The sequence below is a fragment of the Hipposideros armiger genome, unplaced genomic scaffold (assembly GCF_001890085.2).
Source record: "Hipposideros armiger isolate ML-2016 unplaced genomic scaffold, ASM189008v1 scaffold_236, whole genome shotgun sequence".
Taxonomy (NCBI): domain Eukaryota; kingdom Metazoa; phylum Chordata; class Mammalia; order Chiroptera; family Hipposideridae; genus Hipposideros; species Hipposideros armiger.
Window position 1 is genome coordinate 228,095 of NW_017731586.1, and position 24,495 is coordinate 252,589.

The 24,495-nt window shown below is 35.2% G+C and overlaps 1 protein-coding gene across 1 annotated transcript in view; it reads left to right on the top strand.

The window, feature by feature from the left end:
* Window positions 1-23,658, top strand: part of ORC5 (origin recognition complex subunit 5) — a 76,001-nt gene extending 52,343 nt beyond the window's left edge. Inside the window, exons 13-14 of the mRNA XM_019655144.1 lie at window positions 14,044-14,156; window positions 22,870-23,658. Coding sequence (XP_019510689.1) covers window positions 14,044-14,156; window positions 22,870-22,915 — 159 coding nt within the window. The 3' untranslated portion in view covers window positions 22,916-23,658. The remainder of the gene's footprint in view (window positions 1-14,043; window positions 14,157-22,869) is intronic.
* The last annotated feature ends 837 nt before the right edge of the window (window positions 23,659-24,495 follow it).

The window sequence follows — 24,495 nt, forward strand, 5'->3', positions numbered from 1 at the left end:
AGAAGGGTATTTCTCCTGCAAACCTTATTTTCTTTTTCTTCCTATTGACTCCCAGTGACCTTTTCTGTTTTTCTCCTTTTATTCATCCATCAAAACTATATTCTTGCCCATAGGAATGACAATTTGTATTTAACCTATACAACACTTAATTTCTTAAGTGAAAAACAAGTATGACATTTGTATTGGAAGTGTTTAGTTGATATGAACACTAGATGGCGATATTGTTTCATTCTAGTTTTAAGATGAACTAGGAAAGACCTTTTACTTGTTAATGGTGTCTTTGATATTTAGAGAAAGCTGTTTGTTAATTTAATACATTGGCTTATTCAAATAAAATAAAATTACCTGAAGATATTTAATGATATACATGTGCACTGTACATACTTACATGAAAATGTAAATAAAATTGGTGAGGAATTGTGTTACATAGAATTTTCCACTTGGAAATAAATTTCTTTTTATTGGCTGTAATGTGTCTGTATGTGATGATAATTATTTTTTTCTATTTTTTTATATACAGTTGTTTTAAGTGTTTAGTAATATACTGTTTTACGGCTTGATTACCAGGTATATAATTATTTATAATTTTTCACATATAATAAATTGATCAAATGTGGTATATATGTTTAAAATTCTTTTAAAGCAAAAGTTTATTTCAGTTGTATTTCATTAAATCTATTTAAATCTATTCTGTAATCAAATTATAAAAATAGTAGTTTAAGGAATCTTTAGAGTTAATAAAATTCCAGTTGCGAATAAAGAATTTATAATAGTATTAGTAATAGTATTACATTGTAGTTGGTTCTGAATTTCTTTATTCTTTATTAAATTTTAGATAAAATGCTAATTAACTTTTTAATCTCATAAATGAGTACAAGAATGTTAGTATATTTAATATTTTACATTAGATTAATGTTCATTAACTGTATTGAAATATAGTTTTTAAATTTTTCTTAGACTGGTAAGATAATTTTAGCCTTACCCAGTTTACTACAATGTTGCAGTCATGATCATGGGTCATTTTTATATTTTTGATTCAAATAAAATAAATGTAGTCCAGTATATACCTGAGCTTTGTGAATGACAAAACATTGATTCTGGTGTTTTCTTTTTTTTTCCTCTCAGCATAGATAGAATAGATAAGCTATACAATTTACATGTAGGAAATGATAAAGTTTATTACCTTCAAAACAATTTGATCAGATATGTTATTGAAGACCATTTATCATCTTTAAAAGAAATACTATTGAATTGTAGTTTTTTTTCTAGAGCTATATTAAAAGCAGGTTATGCCTTTTTGCTTTATCTTTCTTCCCTTGAAGAAAAATGATAATTTGGAAATTTTTGAATGATCTATTTCATTTTTTGATATTTCCATATCTTCTCTTTACTTATCCTTGTCCACCCCTCTATAGTCTTGTAGTTAGATGAAGACAGTAGAAGTACAGTTCTTCAAGACTGTCATCAGTGTATACTTATTTAAAAATATTAAATCATAATGCTTTATCTTTACGCAGATGATAAAATCAGTGAGTAATTTCTAAAATTATTGCTACAGGTTTCTAAAGCGACTTTTAAAAGGAGAATTATCTTTAAAAAATTAGGAACATTTAATTACATATATTTCATATTATCATTGATCTTATTTGATCATTTAGCATGTCAAATAATTATCTTTGAAGGTAATTCAGTGTAATTCTACACTTTAGAAGGTTTAAAATAGTTATTATATTAATATAAGAAACAGTGCACTCTGAATTAATGTTTAAAATTAGCTGAAAGATAAGAAAAGGAGCATAGTTCCTTTAAAAAATCATTTTTTGTACCATATTGACAGGTTGCATTTTTTAGTAACTAGTATGTAGTTTCTGAATGGCTTCATATTTAGTTGTACATAATTTAATAAGGAAAAATTAAAATTAAATTTCCTTATTAATTTATTTTTTATTTTAAAAAAGTAAAAATAAATAGCATTTTGGAGCAAAGTATAATGTACAAATATATTTTTTACAAAATACACATTTCCATTTCTGATTTCTGTGCTCTTGAAGTTACATTGTGATGCTATTTATTGGAAAATACAATTGGACTATATTTGTTACATTATTTTTATTTCTTAGTCATGAATCAACTTGATCTTTTCTTACAAAGGTTGCATTAATTATAACATTTAGATAACCTTATGCCTTCTACTCATTTAGGCGTTGGTTTGTGAGCCATACAGAATATATTTAAACTAATTATTTTGATATTTTCCAAATGAATTTATCATCAGTCAGAAAGAAGAATGATAATTTAGTTATTTTATCTAGGAGAGTGTTTTGAAGCAGATGCTTCATTTTAATTTACCATGGCTGTAGGAATGTGTTTTTCTAAACTTGTTAGGGCAGCTAAATTTTATTCAACCCAAAACAGATTTTTGTCATTTTTCTACAAATATAGGTAAATGTATAGTAAGTTTATATAACTTTTCTTTTTTTTAAACAAAAGGAGGGATTTTGTGAATATTATTTAATTCAAAACTGTTTAAAAATAAAAATTGTTTTTATCTAATTCAAGCTTCAAATGCAAAGTTAGTATTTACTTTTTTCACTAGTTGGAATTAAATTTTTCCTTCTCTGCTTAAAATTTCATCTAACAGACACTTGCCTGCTATGTCCCAGGCACTGTGCTGGGTAAAGAGAATACAAAGTGAGGAAAATGCAGTTCCTGCCCTCAAGGACCTTATATTATATATATAGTCAGCCTATGGCTTCCACTGCCCTTCGCTTGTACTTGGTGCAGTTGTCAGATTCTAGAACGTACTAGAGTTAATGGTGTACGAGTATGTAATGTACCGAATTTCCCCATGTAAAAGACGCTCCCATGTATAAGACACACCTTAATTTGGGGGCCCGAAATTTGAAAAAAAATGTATTACATAAAGTTATTGAACTCAAGTTTTATTCATCATAAAATTCATACAACTCGAATCACTCTCTTCATATATTGCCTCTCATGGCCATCTTCTGCTGTGGCGTTTTCAGTAGGGTTTCTTCTTCCCGTAGCCAGTCTCAGATTGTTTTCTCCGTTGGAGGAGGACCAAACTTACATTCAGCAGCATGATTTCCATTCACTTTTGCAAACTGGATCACTTTTAACCTAAATTCAGCACTGTACGAAAATCTTTTCTGAGCCATTTCTGGGCCGAACGTGGCAAAACGTAACCTACCGTAATATACCGGTAACAAGTGCGAAACAATGAGCGCAAAGACAACAAGTGCGAAAAAGCGGGAAATGCAAGTAAAAAAAAACCTACAACCCGTGTATAAGATGCACCCAGTTTTTAGACCCCAAATTTTTCGAAAAAAGGTGTGTCTTATACATGGGGAAATACGGTATTTCCTGGAAGGACATACTTGCTGAAGGAACTAATACTTGAATACTTAAATGAAAACTAACACTTAAATATTTATAATGAATAAATAAGAGTAGGATTTTCACATGTAGTCCCTGTTATTTGATAATATAGGTATTTAAGGGTTTTCTTCCAAGTAAAATTACAAACCTGTTTGTTGAATATTTCCTTCTGACATGCCTTGAACTTAGTTGTGGAGCATGATCGATACCCATGTCATAGCTGAATTTTGCTGGTAATCAATCACATTTAGTTATAGGTAGTTATGTTTATTGGAGTCAATCTTAATTAAGACTTGAAAAAGTTATGGACAAATAAGTAGTGTATTATACGTGGCCTAGTATAAACTAAGTGGCTCTTCTTAAAAAGTTACATGGTTATATTTCAAATACTTTATGATTAAATGTTATACTCATATCACTCTTATGTACAGTATTTCAAACTACTTTTATAGATTTTTAACCAAAAGCAGTTCAACCAAATATCTGATTTTATAGACATTATTTATAATTGTAAGACTTCTTTACCTTAAAAAATTGGTTTGTATATTACATATTATGGTTGTTTGCTATTTCTACAAAAAAGTAATATAATTACATTTATCAAATGCTAGTCACATAACATCAGAAATCATAGTTGATGAATTCTGCCTAATGCATATATTAATTAGATAACAATATGAACCCCATAAACACAAAGTTTAACATCCTAAAATCTAACTATTATATATTCATATAAAGTGATTTGAATATGAGCTGGTGAGCAAAAGGGACAGGTTTTCTAAAAACAAATTCCTTGGAAACTAGCATATTAGGAAATGTGAAAAGCTATTTATTCTTTTTCAGTTTCTCTGTGCTTCATTTAGCTTGTACCAGCATTCCAGTGTCTCTATAATATCCAACTTAAATATTTGATGCTTAAGGTAAATTATGTAAATCACAGAAAATATCTTGAATGCTAGCATTTCCTAATAATCTTACTAGTTTTTTTCTTAGCCACAACTGAGATTGTGAGGCATTCCATTCCAAAGATGATTAGAAGCCCTACAACTCTGCTGATGCGTTGTTCAGCAGGACTGCTGTCTGACAGAGGCTGGCCCTTCTCTGGCAGCTCCGAGCCTTGCTGCCACCATGCTCAGTCTCCATGGTGTAGCAATTAGGTTCTCAAATCTCCTGCTACCCCCATATGGAGGTGTTACTATCCTGCCCTCAGACCACTCGGCAGTAGTGCCTGTTTCAGAAGATTTTTAAAACCTGTTTTGGGATGCTTCATATTTGAAAAGAGTAAAGTTGAACTATGATTTTCCCCAGCTGCACTTTCGTCGTAAGGGATACTAATGTTAATCATTACCAAATAAAACACACAGTATATTTTACTGTCTTGCCCAGGGGTAAAAAGGTGTCTTTCTTGTTTTCATTTGTGAAAGAACAGTGTTTACTCCTACTCTTGTCTTCCCTAAACCTGGTGTTAAATTTCTTCAGTGTGACCACTTTGTGGATCTTATCAGTCCGGCAATAGGCATTTTTACTGAATTCTAGAATAATGAAACCATTGCTTAAAGGTGACATGTAAAATACTGCCTAAGGCAGCGGTTCTCAACCTTCCTAATGCCGTGACCCCTTAATACAGTTCCTCATGTTGTGGTGACCCCCAACCATAAAATTATTTTCATTGCTACTCTATAACTGTAATTTTGCTACTGTTATGAATCGTAATGTAAATATCTTTGTTTTCTGGTGGTCTTAGGCGACCCCTGTGAAGCTGTCGTTCGACCCCCAAAGGTGTTACGACCCACAGGTTGAGAACCCCTGAAATAGAACTTAATGATTAGATTGCTTTAACAAGAAAAGGAGTTTTAATCAGAACAGGTTAGGAAAAAAATGATTTAGAAAAATCTACCTTATAGAAGTTGCTACATTTTAAAATATTTTTGTTAAAAGATGATTAAAAGAAATGTTGATGCTTAAGGGAACAGTTTCCAATGAGAAACTGTCCTGATTCCTTGTCAGCTCACAACGAATCGGAGTCCTTTGCTGGAGACGGGCCTCACCTGGCTGTACGTGTTTCAGCAGCTGGTGCTGCAGGAAGTCCTCGTGCTTGCCCCTAGATGAGAGAGAAATGAGGGTTGTCAGTCCCAAGTCACTGTGGAACCTAATAGCTCCTCACCTTGGGCACTCTGAATAGTGACAGAGTTGAATTCTTAGAATAGAAAGTAATCATGCCCATATATTGATAGTTAGGAATATGCAAGGGAAACAGGTTTACCTGGAACTGCCTTGTCTACTCCTCTGGCTTCCAATGCGATGTTTGCGCTGAGATCGCTGAGATCTTCTGAATTCTGTTTTTCTAGCCCTTATCCTCTAGCTCTGGACCCGGATTGCCAACTGAACAATAATACCTGAACGTGCTAGGTTTATTTGGGATATGATGGATCCTAAACCAAATTATTCCCTAATTAACATCTTCCTGTGTTTTTTCAGCCCTATCTAGATTTCAAACTAGTCATTTATTCATTTATTCTTTACCAAGCACATACTCTGTGGCATGCACAATGTTAGATGCTAGAAAAACAAGGGTAATACGCGGTTTCTAATTTTTAGTTTAAATGGAGAAATTATTTCTGAACCCTCCCTTTTGTTTTCACTCCATTTAGTCCATAAGTCCAATCTATTTTTCCTCCTAAATACAAATGTCTCTTGGACTTACTCCTTTCTTCTCATCCCCCACTGCCACTGCCTTAAATCTGCAGCTTCATTGCTTCTTAGACAATTGCACAAGCATCCTAACTGCTCTCCCTGTCACCAGACATTTTTAAATTCATTTTCCATACACTCATCAGTATAAATCTTAAAAAAAAATTAGTATCATTTTCTGCTTATACTTTTTAAATGAATTACATTGTCTTTAAAACAAAGTCTACATTCTGCAGCATTTCTTGTAAGGCCCTTCACAGACTGGCCCCATTTTCTGCCACATCCTTCATTCACGAATATGACATTCACAATAAGCTGTTTCTTCTCGGAAAGCACACCATTTTTCCTTTTGTATTGTTACATGTGCTGTCCCTCCCACTGCTGAACGCTCTCTCATGCTTTGTGGTCCACCCCCGAGTGCCGCTTCTGAAAATGAATCCACATTTTGCCTCCCTCTGTCTTAGTCATTCCCGTCTCTGTAATCAGATAATTGCGTTTATACATATCACTAGCATAGCTCTCCTATTGTGTGTTTACCATTTTGTGATGTTTGTCTCCCCAATACCTTGAACTCTTTGAGGGCAAAGACCTTGTCTTTTATTTTTGTGTCTTTGACACAGGGCCTTGAACATGGGATTCACTCAGTGAATAACTTCCCTTCCCCTCAGCATGCAGCGTGGTCTTTCTGGATCCTAGCGGTTTACAGTCATTTGTGTGCTGATAAGTTCCAGGGGTGAGAGGCATTCTCTTTAGTCCCTCTATGTATAAACATACATGCCACTTTTTGTTTACCTGAGCATATTTGAAGAATAACAATCCACTCCTTGCTCCCCTTTTTTTTGGAAATAAAAATTGCAAAGGTGAATCTCCAGAGGCGATGGTTTTAAGTTGAACAGCTTTGGCAGTATTTGCCTATCTCTTCCATGGCTGCACTCATCACCTCTACCTTGCGTGTGTAAAAACGTCATTTGAACGCTCGTGGTATGTGCCACATGCTCGTGAACTATCACATGACCTGAAATCAGATCAAATGTGGTGCTTACTGGACTGTGTGAACCTCATACACTGACATGCCACATATTAAGTTCTTTGATTTAAATAATTTAATATGTTTCAGATTGTAAACCTCCTCCAGGACAAGCAAGATAGCCTGTTTCACAAATCAGTTGACATACGACGTACCAGCCTATGAAAGTATAAAAGTAATAAGCATGTTAAAAATTAATTACAGTTGTAAATTGATTTTCTTTTTGTTGGCAAAAAGAACATAGTTTATTAGCCCGGGAACAGGTTCACACTGTTTTAACATCAAGCACTTCCAGCTGAAGCTTGTTAGTGACTGCCTCTCAGATTAAGAAAAAAAATCCCCACTGTGGTACACGAGCTCCTATTGTTAAGACATAAATAATCAGCTCATCCCCCACGTGGATGGGAACAAAGAACATAATAGTACACAGAGCAAAGATTAAGCAAATATTGCACAACCCCATTTAAGATGTAAATTAAAAATATCTTTTGTATAAGGAAGTTCTCATTTTTTTTCTTTGTGACTGCCTCAGTCATGACAGGAGCCTAGTCAGAGGGAAATTATATAGACTTTGGCTTCTGAATTAGGTAGGTACATTGATTATTTTAAGCTAAAGTAAAATAAAATTATTTAATTCATGTCAGTATGCTGCTAACATATGAAAGCTACAGAATACCATTCTCTTTGATAGCAAGAGGCTTCAGATTTAAAGGAATTTTGGTTATTTTTAAACCAAGGACGAAAAACCAGAATTTTTATTTTTGAGGAAAAACATCAATGGGAACATGATTAAAACTTAGAGGTAGAGTCACTGACTTTTAGTACAAATTTTTTTTAACTTTATTCTGTATTTCTTAGCACAAAATCTAAACCTTGACTTTGAAAAAGAATATCCACTCCCTAGGCCACTTTTTTATTCATTTTAATTTTATTCGTTTGAATTTGAGTGTCAACTTGACACAAAAGACAAGAAAGCAAGAATGCAGCTGTGGAAAACAGCATATACTCCCATAAAATCTGAAAATTATTGGGAAGAGAATATATCTTTATAGGTAACAGAAACCGAGAAGGGGAGTAATAATTCTCCCACAAATTTTTTAATTTATTTAAATTGTTAAAATGATTCCAGTGTTTCAGGAAAGACCTTTTCATTGCCTTTGCTTTTTAAAATGTAATGTTTATCTTAATTTATTCAACTATTTTGTTTGATTTATAGTCATGAATTTTTTGGTAAATGGTCTTTAATTCACAAATGTATAAGAAATTTTACATTGGGATACCATTTTCAATGTTTAATAGTTTTAGATTTGAAGAAGTCATGCTTTTGCCCCACCTTGAATTATTTATCTTTTAAAAATTAAACCTTAACCGTAATTTATGTCTAAATAATATGCAGTCTGATTTATGAAGTATTAGTATGTCATTAGGTTAATAAATTCCACATTTACTTTGGTGATATCAGACCTCTCATATCTGATAATTTTGTTCACAGGACTGTCCCTGGTACAGGACACTTGCCTATATTGAGATACTTTATCCTTTTTGCTGCAGTTCCATTTAAGGTTTTTTTCTCTGTTTTATCTTCAGTATGTTTGCTGCTGCATTTCTAACCTCCATCATTATTCATAGTACCCCTCTCAGTGTGAAATGCTTTGAGTTGTCACTTTACTGCTACATCCATAAAGCTTTCCTTAGTCTGTCCAGACAGTTGCTGCTTCCCTGTGTTGGCAGCTCTCTCTGGGGTAGTGCGGGTCATGTGGGCTGTTGATTCAGATGGCATTCAAGTCCAGTGCTGCTCTTACTGTTATTAGCTCAGTGACTGTGAACATTTACTCACCTCTGAAGTTGTTTCCTCGCCTGGAAAAAGTTTATTTATAGTTTCTAACTCATGGCCGGGTGGTTACGAGGATTGAAGAAATTACAGTTGATGCTTGAACAATACAGGAGTTAGGGGCATGGACCCTTCCTCTCAAGATCGAAACTCTGAAGTGTAACGACTCCCCAAACTCTAGCTAATAATCTACTGTTGACTGGAAGCCTTACTGATATCATAAACAGTCAATTGAAACATTTTTATGTTATATGTATTATATACTGTATCTTACAATAAAATAATCTAGAGAAAAGAAAATGTTAAAATCGTAAGGAAGAGAAAATACATTTACAGTACTACACATATTTAATGAAAAAATTCGTGTATAATTGGACCCATGCAGTTCAAACTCATGTTCTAGGATCAACTATAAAGTATCGAGCATAATGTCTACATCACTAATCTATAGATAGAGATCTATCAATGTCCACATCTGCTCTGTAGAGCATGGACTCAATAAGTTCCAGTCCCTATACCACTAATTACCCATGGTCACTGATATCAATTAGTTCCCATAGCTGTTTTCCCCTCTCTTAAGTTTTGTCCATGTCCTCTGCTAGATCCTGAGGGAAGGAGTGAATGCCAGATTATATATGTGTCATTCTTAGGAATTTTGAAGGGCAGTGGAACAGAAGATAAAAGTGCTGACTGGGATCTTTATTCCAATAGTTAATAGTCTTGGCAAACCACCTTTAATACTCATCAACACCCAAAGTAAGACATTATTTTGACTAAACATTTTTAATATGTTAAACATTCTTAAGATTTAGTGCTTAATTTAAAACTTGTTGTTACAACTTTAAAATGTTTTCTAACCCTGCCTCCCTCCTTCCTGCCTCCCTCCCTCAATCCCTGGTAACCACTAATTGCCACCCCTAAAATTTTGTCATTTCAAGAATTTATAAACAGAATCATATAGTAAGTAACATTTTGAGATTGATATTTTTTTCATGCAGTGTAATTAATTCCTTTGAGATTCATCCAAATCATTGCGTTTATCAATAATTCATTCTTTTTTATTGCTGAGTAAGTATTCCATGATATGGACGTGCTACAGTTTGTTTAACTATTCACCCATTGAAGGACATCTGGGTTCTTCCCAGATTTTTGGCTATTACAAATAAAGCTACTATGAACATTCACGTACAGGTTTGGTGTGAACATGCACTTCCGTGGGATAAAGGCCCAAGCAAAAAGCGTGCAATGGCTGGGTAATATGTTTATTGCATATTTAATTTTATAAGTGGTATCTATGCTTTACCATTTCCAGGGAAGTATGGCAGCCTTCCTTCCATTTAGGTTTCTTTACTTTCCCACTTTTTAAATATTGTCTTTGAGTATCAGGTGGTGTTATAATTTTTAATCTAATATGATTTAGAAAACTGATGAGAAGATAGTCTGATTTATCCACCTATCTTCTCTTTTCCATTATCCTGTCTTCCTTGATGCTAAAGCTTCCTTGTTTTATCATTTCCTTTTTGTTTGAAGAACTTTAGCTGTGCTTTAAAAGTAGGTCTGTGTGCTAGTTGCAAATTCTTTAGTTTTTTCTCATTTGAGATGGTTTTTATTTCATTCATGAAGGATAGTTTTTTGAGATACAGAATTTACAATTGCCGTTGCTCTTTGTCAGAATTCCGGTTCAGTCAGGGAGGAATAAATCTACCTGAGCAGCTTTCCATTCTGGGTTCGGGGGTTGGAGGCTGCTGGGCCCGGGTCACCTGGTGCTGTTGGGCGGGGGAGTCACAGATACCCTGCTTCTACATCGTTCTTCCAGTCCTGGGTCCCTGTGCAGTCTACCTTCCTCTTTGTACCTTGCAGAGCCCTCCTTGGTTGCCTCTTAGGTTATTTCCAGGGTTTATAGTTGAACTTGGCAGGGAAGTACAGTAAATACGAATCTCTGCCATCTTGTTTGGACAGTAAGTCCTCCTGTACTTTTTTTTTTCTTCTTTCTAACTCTTCTGTCTAGGCTCTTTGTTAGTATGTTTCTGAAATGTGTTCCAGGGTAATTCAAAGCTCAGTTGCATGAGAAGCCTTCTGTAAATTAGACAGTGCTAAAAAAGATTCCAGCATATTCAAGTATACTTTACCATTATTTAGAGAGCTTTCCCCCAACAAAGATTAAATCATTCTAAGATATAAATTTTATTGGCTGTAAAATATTCCAATGTATTCCTTCTTGCTAGAACTAGAGCCTTAGTTTAAATCATTTTCCACACTAGGGACCTTCACAGCAGGTATGATTCTCACAACAGGAATGGCTGCTGGAGGCAGGAAAGACTCTGGTCTGACCTCCTTCACGTGGGGCAGCACGTGCACACGCACAAAACCGAGACTGCTCAGAATCTGGTCCTGAGTACTTCACTGACTAGAGACATTGCCATATTCCCACTGACCGTATCAAGATATTTAGGTATTCATGCCAAATAGGACTTCATCATATTGTCGTGAACATTTAAAGTTCTGCAAGGAAGTAAATAAACATATTCTGTGATCCTGTTAATCTTTGAATACATAGTACCGAGAGCAAGTCCTCGAGTCTCATGGATGTACAATTGCAAAAGAAAAATTAGATAATTAAAAGTATTGGATAATGAAGAGGAAAGTGGATATTCTTTCACTTAGGCCTGTATAGAAATAATTTTCCCTAAGTTTCATATATTTTTTTTCCAGAACTTTTTATTTAGGTATAAATTAATATGTTTGAGATTAAAAATGTTTACCCCATAAGTCAATCTTTGTACTTGACTTTTTTCAGTTTTACTCTAGCAGTATTTTAATAACTGACATAGTACTTACAAATTGTTGGTACAGTTGTTCAGTGCTTTATGTGATGTTCTCCTAAATTCTGTATTTGTGTGTTTTTGTACATGTGTTAAGTTCAATGAATAAAAGCTTTCTGAAATTAGTGTTTTTTAATGTAAAAAATTACATCTTAATTGAATTGCTTCATTTCAGTTTACATTTTTTTTGTATATTGACTTTTCCTAAATCAGACCCCTTCCCCCAAAATTGAGCAATCATCTTATTAATATTTTGGAAATGCCTTTTGACTGCTACATCTACTGATTCCTTTGAACAATTTACATGATTAATTTATTCGTGGAATCCTGGTAGAACTGAGTGACTTCAAAGGACTATCTGGTTCAACTTACTGTCTTTGGAAATTTGTTGTAAATAATGTGGTAAAAGTAATAAAATTGTAAGCTATCTAAAAATATTCTTGAAATTTTAACTTGATTAAAGACAGATTTTGTGTTTCTTTTTGAAGAGTAATATTATTTGAGTTAAAGAACTGAATTAAATATATGATAATATTTGACTCACAGGAAAGTAGAATTATAAGAATATTATAAGGAAATGCCACTGGCTAAGTAAAAGGTAATTAATGTTTTCTTCTATATTAAAAAGAACTACTCAAGAAACCTGCCGTTAATAAAAAAGGGAGATTAATGTGTGAGTTTCAAATGACTATTACTAACCTACTTTAGCAAATGAATCCCTTACAGAAAAATAGAAAGGATTGAAGTTAATATACTCGTATTTCGCCATAGGAAACAGTTAACTCTTTTCTATATATCCTCCCATTTGTTAAAATTCTAGGCCTACTCTCATCATGATTCCTCCCTGTTTCCAAACTGGGAAGGATACAAGTTTGTCCTGACTTCCAGCAGTGCTTACTCGCCCCCAAAGACCCCATTGTTCCTTGGCTGCCCATCCTGTTCTGTCTCAGGTCTTCATAGTAAAAGCTTCAAGTAACTCATATTGTCAGAGATATGAGCTCAGGGCCTGCATTTGTCATTAAGTGAACCTTTCTGTAAATCGCCTTTTAATAGATCCTTTATTTTTCTTTCTTTCTTTTTTTTTTAGTATTTGATGTATCTCATTCTGTCCTTTGACTTTTAACCTTTCCATCTTCTCTTTTAGATGTCTCTCTTCTAAACAGTATACGGTGGGGTTTATTTTTTCAGTCACTCAGTCTTTGTGTTTTATTTACTGCATTTAGTAATAGTTTGCTTTTAATATAATTAATGTATTTTTGTTTATATCTATTACGTTGTTTTATACTTTTTATCTGACCTACCTGCTTTTGTTTCTTATTTTTTTTTGGATTATTTTTATAATTCAGTTCCCACTCCCTCCACTAATTTAGAAGTATATACTCGATTCTATTCTCTTAATTGTTACTTAAAAAATTATAATTTAAGTATATATTTATACTTAAATAATTATCAGCATCAAAATTTAATGAATATTTTAAGTTTTTTTCTCAGATGCCACAGGACCTTAGAACATTTTACCCTTATTTTTTCCATTCCCTATTTATATATTACTGGTATTGTGCACTTATCCTAGTTTTAAACCCGTAATACATTGTTATCACCTGTATAGGCAAATTCATTTAGATTTACCATCATATTTACCACTTTTCATACTTCATTCCTTCTTACATTTCAGACCTTCTAACTGGGATCAGTTTACTTTCACCTGGAGGTACAGTTAAGGAATTTTCTTAAGTGAGTAGGGATCTAGTGGTAGCAAATCTTTGGTGGTTTTTAGTTTGGATTAATCCTTCTGGTGTTTTCCTGACTACCTAAATGGTAATCAGTTTTAAAGCAAGACTAAGCCCAGGTCTGAAGGTTGTATTTCTTATTGCTCTTCCAACCAGCTACCCCACTGTGAGAAAGGCCCACATCCACATTTTAACTGCTTGGTTCTCAAGGGAGTGTAGATTTGATATTCTGAGGTATTTCAATAGAAACTCCATAAAATTCACACATAGAGAAGGGCTGGGCTTTATTTGTAGTTTTAAAGGTTAGCAGTTGTGTATGAGTCATTAATGAAACAAAGCTCTCCCTAATGGAATCCTTAAAGACTGATTGTAGTTTGATTAATTAGGACTTAGAGCATATGTTCAAATTTGTGTATGCAAATTCCGAAGTAGTCATATTCTTTGCAGATATCTTGTGAATTCAGTTATATATCTTTATCAACGGAAACTAGGACATCATGTAATCTTATTACAATGTTTTCTCATAAAAATGCTTTCTTTTAGATTACTTCTCTAGTGACCCTGCAGCTGTTAACCGTGGTTGGCCATGATGATCAGCTTGATGGACCAAAATACAAATGCACAGTATCTCTAGACTTCATCAGAGCTATTGCTAGGTAAGCTAGAATAATTGTGAATGTAAAATGTCTTGAATGTAAATGATATGTAGATGATATACTAAATATAAAAATTAATGTTCTTCTAATGTAATATCATTAATCATTTAAGCAAGAAAAGATCATTTGAGTGACAAGAATGAATAAGTGTCACTGTAGAATGAAACCTCTTATCAAATTTACAAATGACATAAAATTGGGAGAATTAGCTAATATGTTAGATGGCAACAATCAAGATTCTAAAATACCTTAACAGACCAGAATAATGCCCCACTGTAGCAAGGTAGGATATAACAGACAGCTGACAACAAAAAACTCATATGTATTAAAACAAAGCGGGAGAGACCTGGCTTAAGGCCTAAGTACATGAGCTGACTACAAGGTTTTAAAAATCCTGGTGTCTCATTCAAGGGATGTAGTAGGTCTGCTGTGTGTTGCCATAGGCAGGTCAAATCTGGTGTGCTGTGCTGTGCTTGGAGTTTTGAGAGGGACATTGACAAATTGGTACATGCTGAGGAGGCAGGCAGAGTGGCAGAATGAGGGACGGGGTGTGAGGGGGAAAAAAGCCTCAGAACGGATATGGTAATCATCTCAAGCATTTTCAGGGGTTGTCATGTGTAAAATGGATGAAACTAATTCTGAGTAATTGTAGTGCGTTAGAAGTTCTAGGAAAGAAAGTATGTCTGTCAAAATGAGAGCTATCAAAAAACAAGAAGTTTCCTCACAGTGAGGTGTACTTACTGTTCTGGAAAATGTTCCAGCCATTTGCATGAATAACGGACCTCATCCCATGGTTGCAGCTGGATAACAACAATCTGTCAAGACTGGTAGTGAAGAGGTAATATGCGTGTAGACAGGTCGGTGGTACAAGGCAATCCGTAAGACAGTGCTTTCCCAGCATTTTCAAATATGAAGATTTCATTTTAATATCCTTTTAAAATTAATCATGACAGTATTAACTTATTTCAAAATTAATAACACATAGGCATGAAACATTAGGTATGGATTTATAGATCTCATTTAATTAATTGTGCAGCTTCTTGAAGTTCTGAAATGTACATGTTGGCAGCCTCTACCCTGAAGTCTCTTCGGAATTAAAAGTTCTATGATAATATGATGCAGATATTTGAAACATTTTGATGGTGTGTAGACTCTAAAACATAAAATGAGGGTTTTGAAATGTGTTGTTTATGATAAAACTGGGCAACCGTTTACACAGAAGAAATTGAGCAAAAAGTTTTTTTGAGTGTATTCAATGACCATAAGATAATAACTTTCTTTTTCCAAACAATGATGTTAAAAACTCTGTATCTAAGAGCCTCTATCAAAAGGCTCTTTTGACAACTTTTGAGTGAAGCATCTTTATTTCTGGGATTTGTCATTGCTCTGAATGTGTTGGGTCATGCCCTGAGATAGCCATGTACAGGACAGAGGCTGGTGGCTGTCCAATATGGTGAACATACAATGAACCAGACTGAGGTGGGCAGTATGTAATCTGTAGCATCAGTGATCCTAGGCACATCCAGGGAAGTGACTTCCGTTGATCACCTCAGAAGGGAGCAGGAATTGTAGACCTGGAATTTTGCCATAGAATTTACCACTCTGTAACTTGCTTTGTTACCTTTGCTTTCTTATTCTTCTTTACTTTACATGAGCAGTGTCCGGACAGTAACTATCTCCTTCTTCCCACATCTGCCCCCATCCACTCTCATCCCTGTGATGTTTTATACAGTAATACCTTGGATTGCGAGTAACTTGGTTTGCAAGTGTTCCGCAAGACGAGAAAACATTTCTAATACATTTTAACATGGTAAACGAGCGATGTCTTGCAATACGAGTAGTTTGTTTCCGGAACGAATTATGCTCGCAAACCAAGTACATTTTAACATGGTAAACGAGCGATGTCTTGCAATACGAGTAGTTTGTTTCCGGAACGAATTATGCTCGCAAACCAAGGTATTACTGTACTTCTTTTTTGATGATTTAAGTTCCCATTTTTCCCCTCCACCCCATATCCTTCTATCTTTTCCTAACATTCTGCCTTAATGAAAACGTGATTCTTACCTGGGGATACTACTTCCCCTGGAGTCATCTCTAGTAGTAACTACTTATTTCTCAAACCCCAGTCCCTCGGTGTTACAGGCACTTTCACTGTCCTCCGTTCTTCTTGTTGCCACTTCCAGATTGTTACTAACCCCAAATTCTTGTAAAAATAGGGGCTTCTTTGAGACTCATGCAATTTGGCTCTATGTCCCTGTTCTCCTATGATTATCTTCTACTAGCCTCCCAACCATTCCACCTCATGTATGGAAGAACAGAGCGCGTGGTTCAGACTTCTTTCAGTGCAGATTGACTTTATTCAAGCTAGAAATGCTAACATCTGTAGTCACTCTCTTCAGCATTCACTGTTCCACAGAAGAGATCGAAACCAGTGATCCTTAGCCTGTTGAGAACTCCTTCAGCTGCCTACGTTGGTGCACATCCTTCTTCTTCAGTAGGGTGGGTCCCTCTTCCTCCCTAAGGAGCTTTCTTCCACTTGTGCTCTGAATTCCATTTCCTTAGAACAATCTTTAGTCCTCAGGCTCTTTGTCTGCTCAGAGGCACCTAACACTGTTGACCACTCTTTCTTTCTTAAACTCTCTTCTCTTAAAGCCCATTATTCCAGTCTCTGGTTTTTCTTTTTAGTCTTTGGCTGGTTTTTTCTAAGGCTCATTTGCCAGCTTATCCTCTCCACCTGACCTTTAAACATAGCTGGTCCTTGAGGCATGACTATTTTTTGAAATTATACGTTTTTCCAGGCAGTTTTAGCTATACCCATGACTTCAGCAACCATCTGTATATTAATAACTCCCCAATTGTAAAGGCCAGACCTTTCTTCTAATATTCCTGACCGTTGTTGGATGTTTCCCACCTACATCAATACATTTCCAAAACTGCACTCAGGAACTCGCACCTCTCCCTCCACCTGCCAACAAAAAGGAATGACCCAGCTTCCGGCCAGTTCCCTACTTCAGCGGTCGGCACTGCAGTCTGTCCGCCATGCTGCACAGGCTAAAACCTGAGAGTCGTTCTTGACCCTGCACTCTCACACTCCCGGTACCTAAGCATGAGTCCCAGACCCCACCAATCCCTCCAAAATCACTTTTATCTTTTGTACAGTTACTCCTCTAAACTAAGCCACAAACATCTCTTCTCTAGTGGCCTCCTATTTGGTCTTCTGTCTACTTTTATCCCTTTATAATTTGTTGTCTATATGATAGCCAAAATGATCTTATAAAAATTGAATGTTACCCTCCTACTTAAAAGTCTTCAGTAGTTTTCCATATCTCATGGGATAAGAACAATTTTTTTAAGTTTATTGGGGTGACATTGGTTAGTAAAATTATATAGGTTTTAAGTGTACATTTCTATAATACATCATCTATATATTGCATTATGTGTTTACCACCCAGAGTAAGTTCTCCTTCCATCACCATATATTTGATACTTTTCTGTCACCGCCCCCCCCCCACCTCCTTACCCTCTGGTAACCACTAAGCTGTTGTCTGTGTCTATGAATTTTTGTTTCTTTGTTTGTATTGTTCTTTTGTTGCTTTCAGTTGTATATCCCACATGAGTGAAGTCATATGGTTCTCGACTTTTTCTGTCTGACTTATTTCACTTAGCATGATACTCTCAAGATCCATCGATGTTGTCACACATGGCAGTATATCTTTTCTTAAGGCTGAGTAGTAGTCCGTTGTGTATATATCACATCTTCTTTTTCCAATCATCTATGGAAGGCCACTTTGGTTGTTTCCATGTCTTGGCCATCGTAAATAGTGCTGTAATGAACATCAGAGCACATATATGTTTACAGGTAAATGTTTTCAGATTTTTTGGGGTAGATACTCAGGAGAGGGTTGCTGGGTCATATGGTAATTCTAATTTTTTGGACGAACCTCCATACTGTTTTTCATAGTGGCTGTATCAATTTACATTCCCACCAACAGTGTTTGAGGGTTTCTTTTTCTCCACAGCCTCTCCAACACTTGTTATTATTTGTTTTGTTGATGATACCCATTTTAAGAGGTTTCTCATTGTGGTTTTGATTTGCATTTCCCTGATAGCTAGTAGAGTGTCTTTTCATATATCTGTTGGCCATTTGTATGTCTTCTTGAGAGAAGTGCCTTTTCAGGTCCTCTGCCCATTTTTTAATTGGATTGTTTGTTTTTTTTGCTGTTGAGTTGTATTAGTTTTTTATATATTTTGGATATTAGCCCCTTATCAGAGGCATTCGCAAATGTACTACTAAGCAACAATAATCGAACGGCATGGTTTTGCCAGAAAAAGAGACACACAGGCCAATGGAATAGAATTGAAAACCCAGAAATAAACCCACATATATATGGGCAGATAATTTTTGACAAAGGAACCAAAAACATACAATGAAGAAAATAAAGCCTTTTCAATAAATGGTGTTGGGAAAATTGGAAAGCCACATGCAAAAGAATGAAACTAGACTGCTGTGTGTCACCATACAGCAAAATTACCTCAAAATGTGTCAAAGACCTAAATATAAGACCTGAAACAATAAACTGCATGGAAAAAAGCATAGGCAGTAAACTTTTGGACCTTGGGTTCAAAAAGGATTTTATAAATTTGACCTAAAAGGCAAGGGAAGTAAAATAAAAAATAAACGAATGGGGCTATATCAAACTAAAAAACTTCTGCACAGCAAAAGAAACCATCAACAAAACAAAGAGGCAACTAACCTTTTTGCAAAAAACAGAATCTTTAAAATATTTGCAAAAAACAGAATATTTGCAAAACAAACAGAAGTTGAGTGAGTTTGGTCTGATAGCTTTTATTTTACCTGTGAAGGAGGGGGCAACATTGAGACTAAGACTAAGGACAAAGTAGTAGCAGTTTGAGAGGAATATGGATATTTGAAATAGCGGCTGTGGGGAATGCAAGCAAGGACTGACAAGGAAAGCAGCTTGCTGGGAGTGTTGAGGGCCCAGCTGAGGTTCCTGACCTTGAATTTGCAGTGGCACCAATCTGTGAAAGTGGTGATCCTCTCCAGCAGCATTCCATATGCTGGGTACCAGGACAGCAAAAAGGTATGATTGAAATCACACAGGACTGGGGTTTTGCCAGGTGAAATTAGAGCATGTTAGCAAGTGAGCGCTTGAAGTGACGAACTGTGGAGTCTAGGCTAGGAAGGGCAGAAAGAAAGTAAAGCCAGTAGAGGGTTGATAGCTCACTGTCTGGCACGTAGATACTCAGTAAGTGTTCAGGGATCAGGACAAAGTGGAGGAGTTTGTGAACTGGTTGTCTCAAGGTGTTCAGGTAGCTTACAGGAAGAGACTGGGAATCAGAGGGTAGAATGTCCAAATTTATGTTTTTAGAGGTATTGGGTCGTCAGAAAAGTCATGACGCATTTTTGCAATGAAAAACATAGAAAAAATACATCATGACATTTCCGACAACCCAATAGTACACTTCTGAGTGTGATCATGGCCATGAGAGTAGAAAAGGCCATTGAAGGTAAAAACAAGTGTGTTGTGAAGTCACTAAGGCTTATGTAGACCTTGGAATGGAAAGGAAGACGAATGCGATGGTTTGAGTCTCAGAAGCAGAGCTTTTTGTACAAGGACAGCAACCCCACCTGCAGGACTGCCTGGGGTACAGGAGAGAGTCTAACCTCATAGGAAAGAGCTGAAGAGAAGGGTTGGTCTTTCAGGGAAGCCAACTTTCAGTTAAGCCCAGAAGAGAAAAAACCATTCATGGAAGAGGTAGAAGTCATAGAGACCTTTATTGGGCAAGGAACAGTGGAAAGTTTGGATGAGAAGTAGTAGGAGGCTGGTCCCAGAAAGGGAGCGCAGAACATGGAGGTGGAGTATGGGAGAAGGCAGATGACAGATGACTGAGACACTTATTAAGACACTTATTAAGTGTCCTTGGACTGTTCTTAATGTGAATGGTAGGTGTACGTTTCCAGCGTTTTATTCCTCCACAGTCAGTGGGAAGAAGACACCACAAGATAACTTTAGATTGCAACTTGAAGTTGTACGGTTGCATGTTGTCAGAAGAACCAAACTAAAAAAGACCTCAAACTCTCCACCAAAATAAAATGAAATAAAATAGTATCCCATGAGAAGGAAGTATTTCAGTGTTGTAAAAGAATCAACAAAGTGACATAAAAGGAGAAAGGCTAAATTAAATCCTTAGGTATATGCCATGTAATTAGCTTGTATTAAAATATTCTAAATTCTAATTTATGACTCCTAGGTAAGTTGCCACCAATACTGTTTTTGTTTATCCTATTTCTTTCTAGAAAATAATGCATTTGGGTTCTATGAGAGAGAGAATCTCCTATAGTATATAGAAACTATCCAAAATCTTAAAATTATATGAATCTGATATGCATCAGAAACCATGAAAAACCAAAGAAAGCACTTGTAAAGTACATAACTCCCTTTGTAAGTTAAAGCTTTCTTTAAAGTGAGTTGTTTGTCTCCAAGTCCTTGAAGCACAAAGTTATAATAGATTTGGAATGTGGTGCATGTTGCCCTTGTGGTTATTCTATCAAATTCTGCCCTGTCTCAGAATAAGTTATGTGGGGATTAGCTGGGAAGTCACCGCTTTATACTGGAGGATGGAACGATGATAGAGGAAGGTCATCATGCATCTTGTGCAGTAAATGTATTTTAATGATCTTACATATTTAGTTCCTAATTAATTTAATTTAAAAAAAAACCTCCAGAAACTTTAACTGTTATTCAGTTTGCTTGAGTGCTTTCCAGTGGCAAAGAAGACAAGTGGAATATAGTTAAGCTTTTATAAATGAATACGTTTAAATTGCTTAGTGATTTTAAGTCAGTCCGTTCATTCTATTAAAGAAAATTTTATTGCACAAACTATGCTACAGTTACACAAATAGATTACTGAGTAAAGTAAGATGCTACCACTAACAAGTCACAGTATTTTCATTTGTTGATGTTCTCTTCTACTTTTAGTCCATTGTACAAACGTTTCTCCTTAGCTGTCACAACATAGTTGTAATTCTCTGTGCTCCTTTTCTGTCTTTATACTGTAGGTATCTCTTCATATTGATCATTTTGCCTGGCTAAGTAGCATCTGATCAAATAATATCTTCTAATCAGTCTTATAGTATCGGAATTTAAATTGTTTTAATCTTAACCTTCTTCTAAACTTCTTTTTCATCCAGTGCAGAAAAAACCAAAAGTGAAACTTAACATTAAGTCAACTTTACCTTGTCACTTTAGGTTTATAATCTTAAGACCCAAAGTCATGGGGAACTGTACCTGGACAGATGTACAAATTCAAATTCCACTTTCCTTTTTGCCTGTGGTTATTGCTGTTTTCTCCTAAGATCCTCTACAAAAGATCTTTTCTCCAATATCATGATTTTTTATAAAAAAAGTAATTTGTTGGTACTACCTTATTTCCGTTAAATTTGGGGAGTTCTAGAGTTGAATGAAAGAAAAACATAAAATAATACAGTCTTATGATATAATAATAATAACTTTGGTTTCTTTATGCTTGAGATAAGATTTTTTTTAATAATTGGCATACCTGTTTTTAGTTGTTTTATTGCTGATAGTGATAACAGGATTGTTTTGATAGTTTTTATGCCATTTGAAAAGTTTAGCTATTCTTCAGAGAGGCACTGTTGTAATGAAACAATTAAGGTATTCTGCAGTCCACCATTAGGTACCATAATAGCCATCGCATCCCATTTGAGCTATTTTTAAATGTGTTTTCATAAGCAGTATTTATAATTCTCCATTCCAAATTTAAAAACATATTTGATATGTCAGTCATTCGCTTAGAAACATTTTTAGGAAGTGTATTACAAAATGATAGACAAAAACATTAATTGATGATGGTTTAATAAATAAGAGCATGCAATTAGTGAATCTTTAAAAGGCTGTTCTCACATGGATGATTATTTTTGCAGAATTGGATACTTTAAGGCTTTAATTTTATACTTACTGCTAGATCATTATGTCTAATTATTTTGACCATTTATTCAAACAATAAACCTCCAAGTTTGAATATTTATAGTGAAGAATGAGTTTGGAGAAAGGAAAATAATTATATGTCTCTCTCTCCCTGCTATTTTATTCTGCTTGCCATTAGAGTACAAAAATATACATTCACATCGTCTGTTGTATCGTGTTCTTGGATCATACAGATTTAGTTACAATACACACACAGGTCAGCCAGTGTTAAGATTGAAAAGAATGAAAACTACAAATGAGGACAGATGAGCTATGTATTATGTAATGATAAAACAGGTGTTTTGGAAGATAAACAATGTTCAAAAGCAAAGAAGATTTAAATACTTTTGCATCTCTAATTACTTTATTCTGGTTATTTGACAAAAAGCAAATAGCTTTCAAATGAAATCTAAACTTTCTGTAATATAATTGAAATACAGAATGTTGAATAGTTCTCATTTCATTTCCGTTTTTTAGGAAAGCAAACTTTATGTATAGAGGGGAAAAAACTTTTTTAAGAAACTCTTTTGCTAGCAACATTTTTAAAAATGACTCTCAGTCCTATCGTGGTGCTTTTGATAGTACAAGAGGATTATTTAGCATCAGTTGTGAATTATTTTGCATATGCTTCCCAGAATCATACATACAAAGCTGAGCCGTCTGAGGGGCGAGAATACTAACATATTATCTGTTTTTGTTTATAGGACGGTGAACTTTGACATAATAAAATACTTGTATGATTTCTTGTGAAAACAAGCTTCAAAGCCATATGGACACTGTGACAATGACTAAGCCAAGCTGTGTTCATCCAACTCCTTAGCTGGCCAGGGAGAGGAGTTCTTTGGCTCTATTGGATTTGTCCAGACAGGTGCTGGCCCAGCATGGAATCTGATGAAAATACTCTGATTGGTCTGGGTGGATGTGAGCAGAAGACTATTTACCAAGGACCCTGGAGTATTTGGAAGCAATGTGTTAATTATAAACAGCAGGGTTTGAGCACAATCTGTTCTACTCTTAATGATGTTATCTTAACACTGAAATTGCCTGAAACCCATTTACTTAGGACTACATTTTGCTGTGAACTATCCCCTGCGCTTTGAAGGTGCCAGCAGCCCTTGTACATAAGCCCAGCCTTTCCACTTCCTCTCCACAGGTGCCTCTGCAGTTGCTTGCCAAAGCAGATTTTCCTAAGGCCCCTGTTTTAAAAGATCATAGTTGCAAAATATAATAAATAGAAGGGCTTTTTAAATCCAAGCTTGTATATGCTTATCTTTCACCCTGCCTTTCTCAAAAGGCAAAATAGTTTGATCAGATACAGGCCAATCTTCCATCTATCTTTAAGTCTATTTGGTAACCAGTGTGCTTGTGTGAGGTTTATCTGGTCATTCTTGGAATTAACCACTCCAACTAGCTTTTTTAATCCGCATGATAATTTTCTTTTTTAAATCATTGGCCTTTAAAGTTCCACAATAAAATTTTTTTCTGTTATATCAGTTATGAACCTTGGGTCTGATTTTCTTTTCTGTTCATATTTTTGAAGAAGCTTTCTGTTAGCATTTGAATGCTTGAAGATTGTTTTGAGCATATTTAAAGTGCTTAATTACAGAGCCTAGTTTAAATTTCAGTGGCATTTTATTCTTTCATTCCTTTCTTGAAAAATTCTCACAGTAGGCACTCCCAGATAGGAAGCATTTAAAAAATGTAGTGATTATCTGACACTCTGGATCAAAGAAAACAAGTAGTTGTCTACTTGCATTTATTTTGAGGTAATGAGCAGGAGGACAAGACTAGAATTCTTTTTTGTCCCTCTACATAAGACAGCAAAGGAAGACTTGCTTGCCCAAAGGATGACATCCACAATGAGTGATAGAGCACCCTCTCCCTAAGTCTCTTATTCCACAAAAAATGGTGAAATTTGTGTTCCACAAGATGTTTGGAGAAGCCAGGACCAGGAAAAAGCTGTGTGCATTGCAAGTGCGCGCTTATGTTTCCCACACATAGGAATCCATGTATCATTAAAGTAGTGAGTGAATAATAAGAAATAGAATGGAGTCACTATAGCCAAACTGTTAAATTACTATAAAGAAGCCATAGGCCGAGGTATGAAGAAACAATTGTATTCTTGCTTTAGCCTGGGAACTTACTTTTGAACTTTTTAGTTCTATTTCAATTCTTGGAGATACATATATATCCTATGGATAACCCTCTGAAGAACTTCGGAAAGAATGTTCACATGTCCAGATCACCTGACATCCATTATCCAGATCACCTGACATCCATTATCCAGATCACCTGACATCTATTGTCCAGACCATCGGACCATCTAGAAG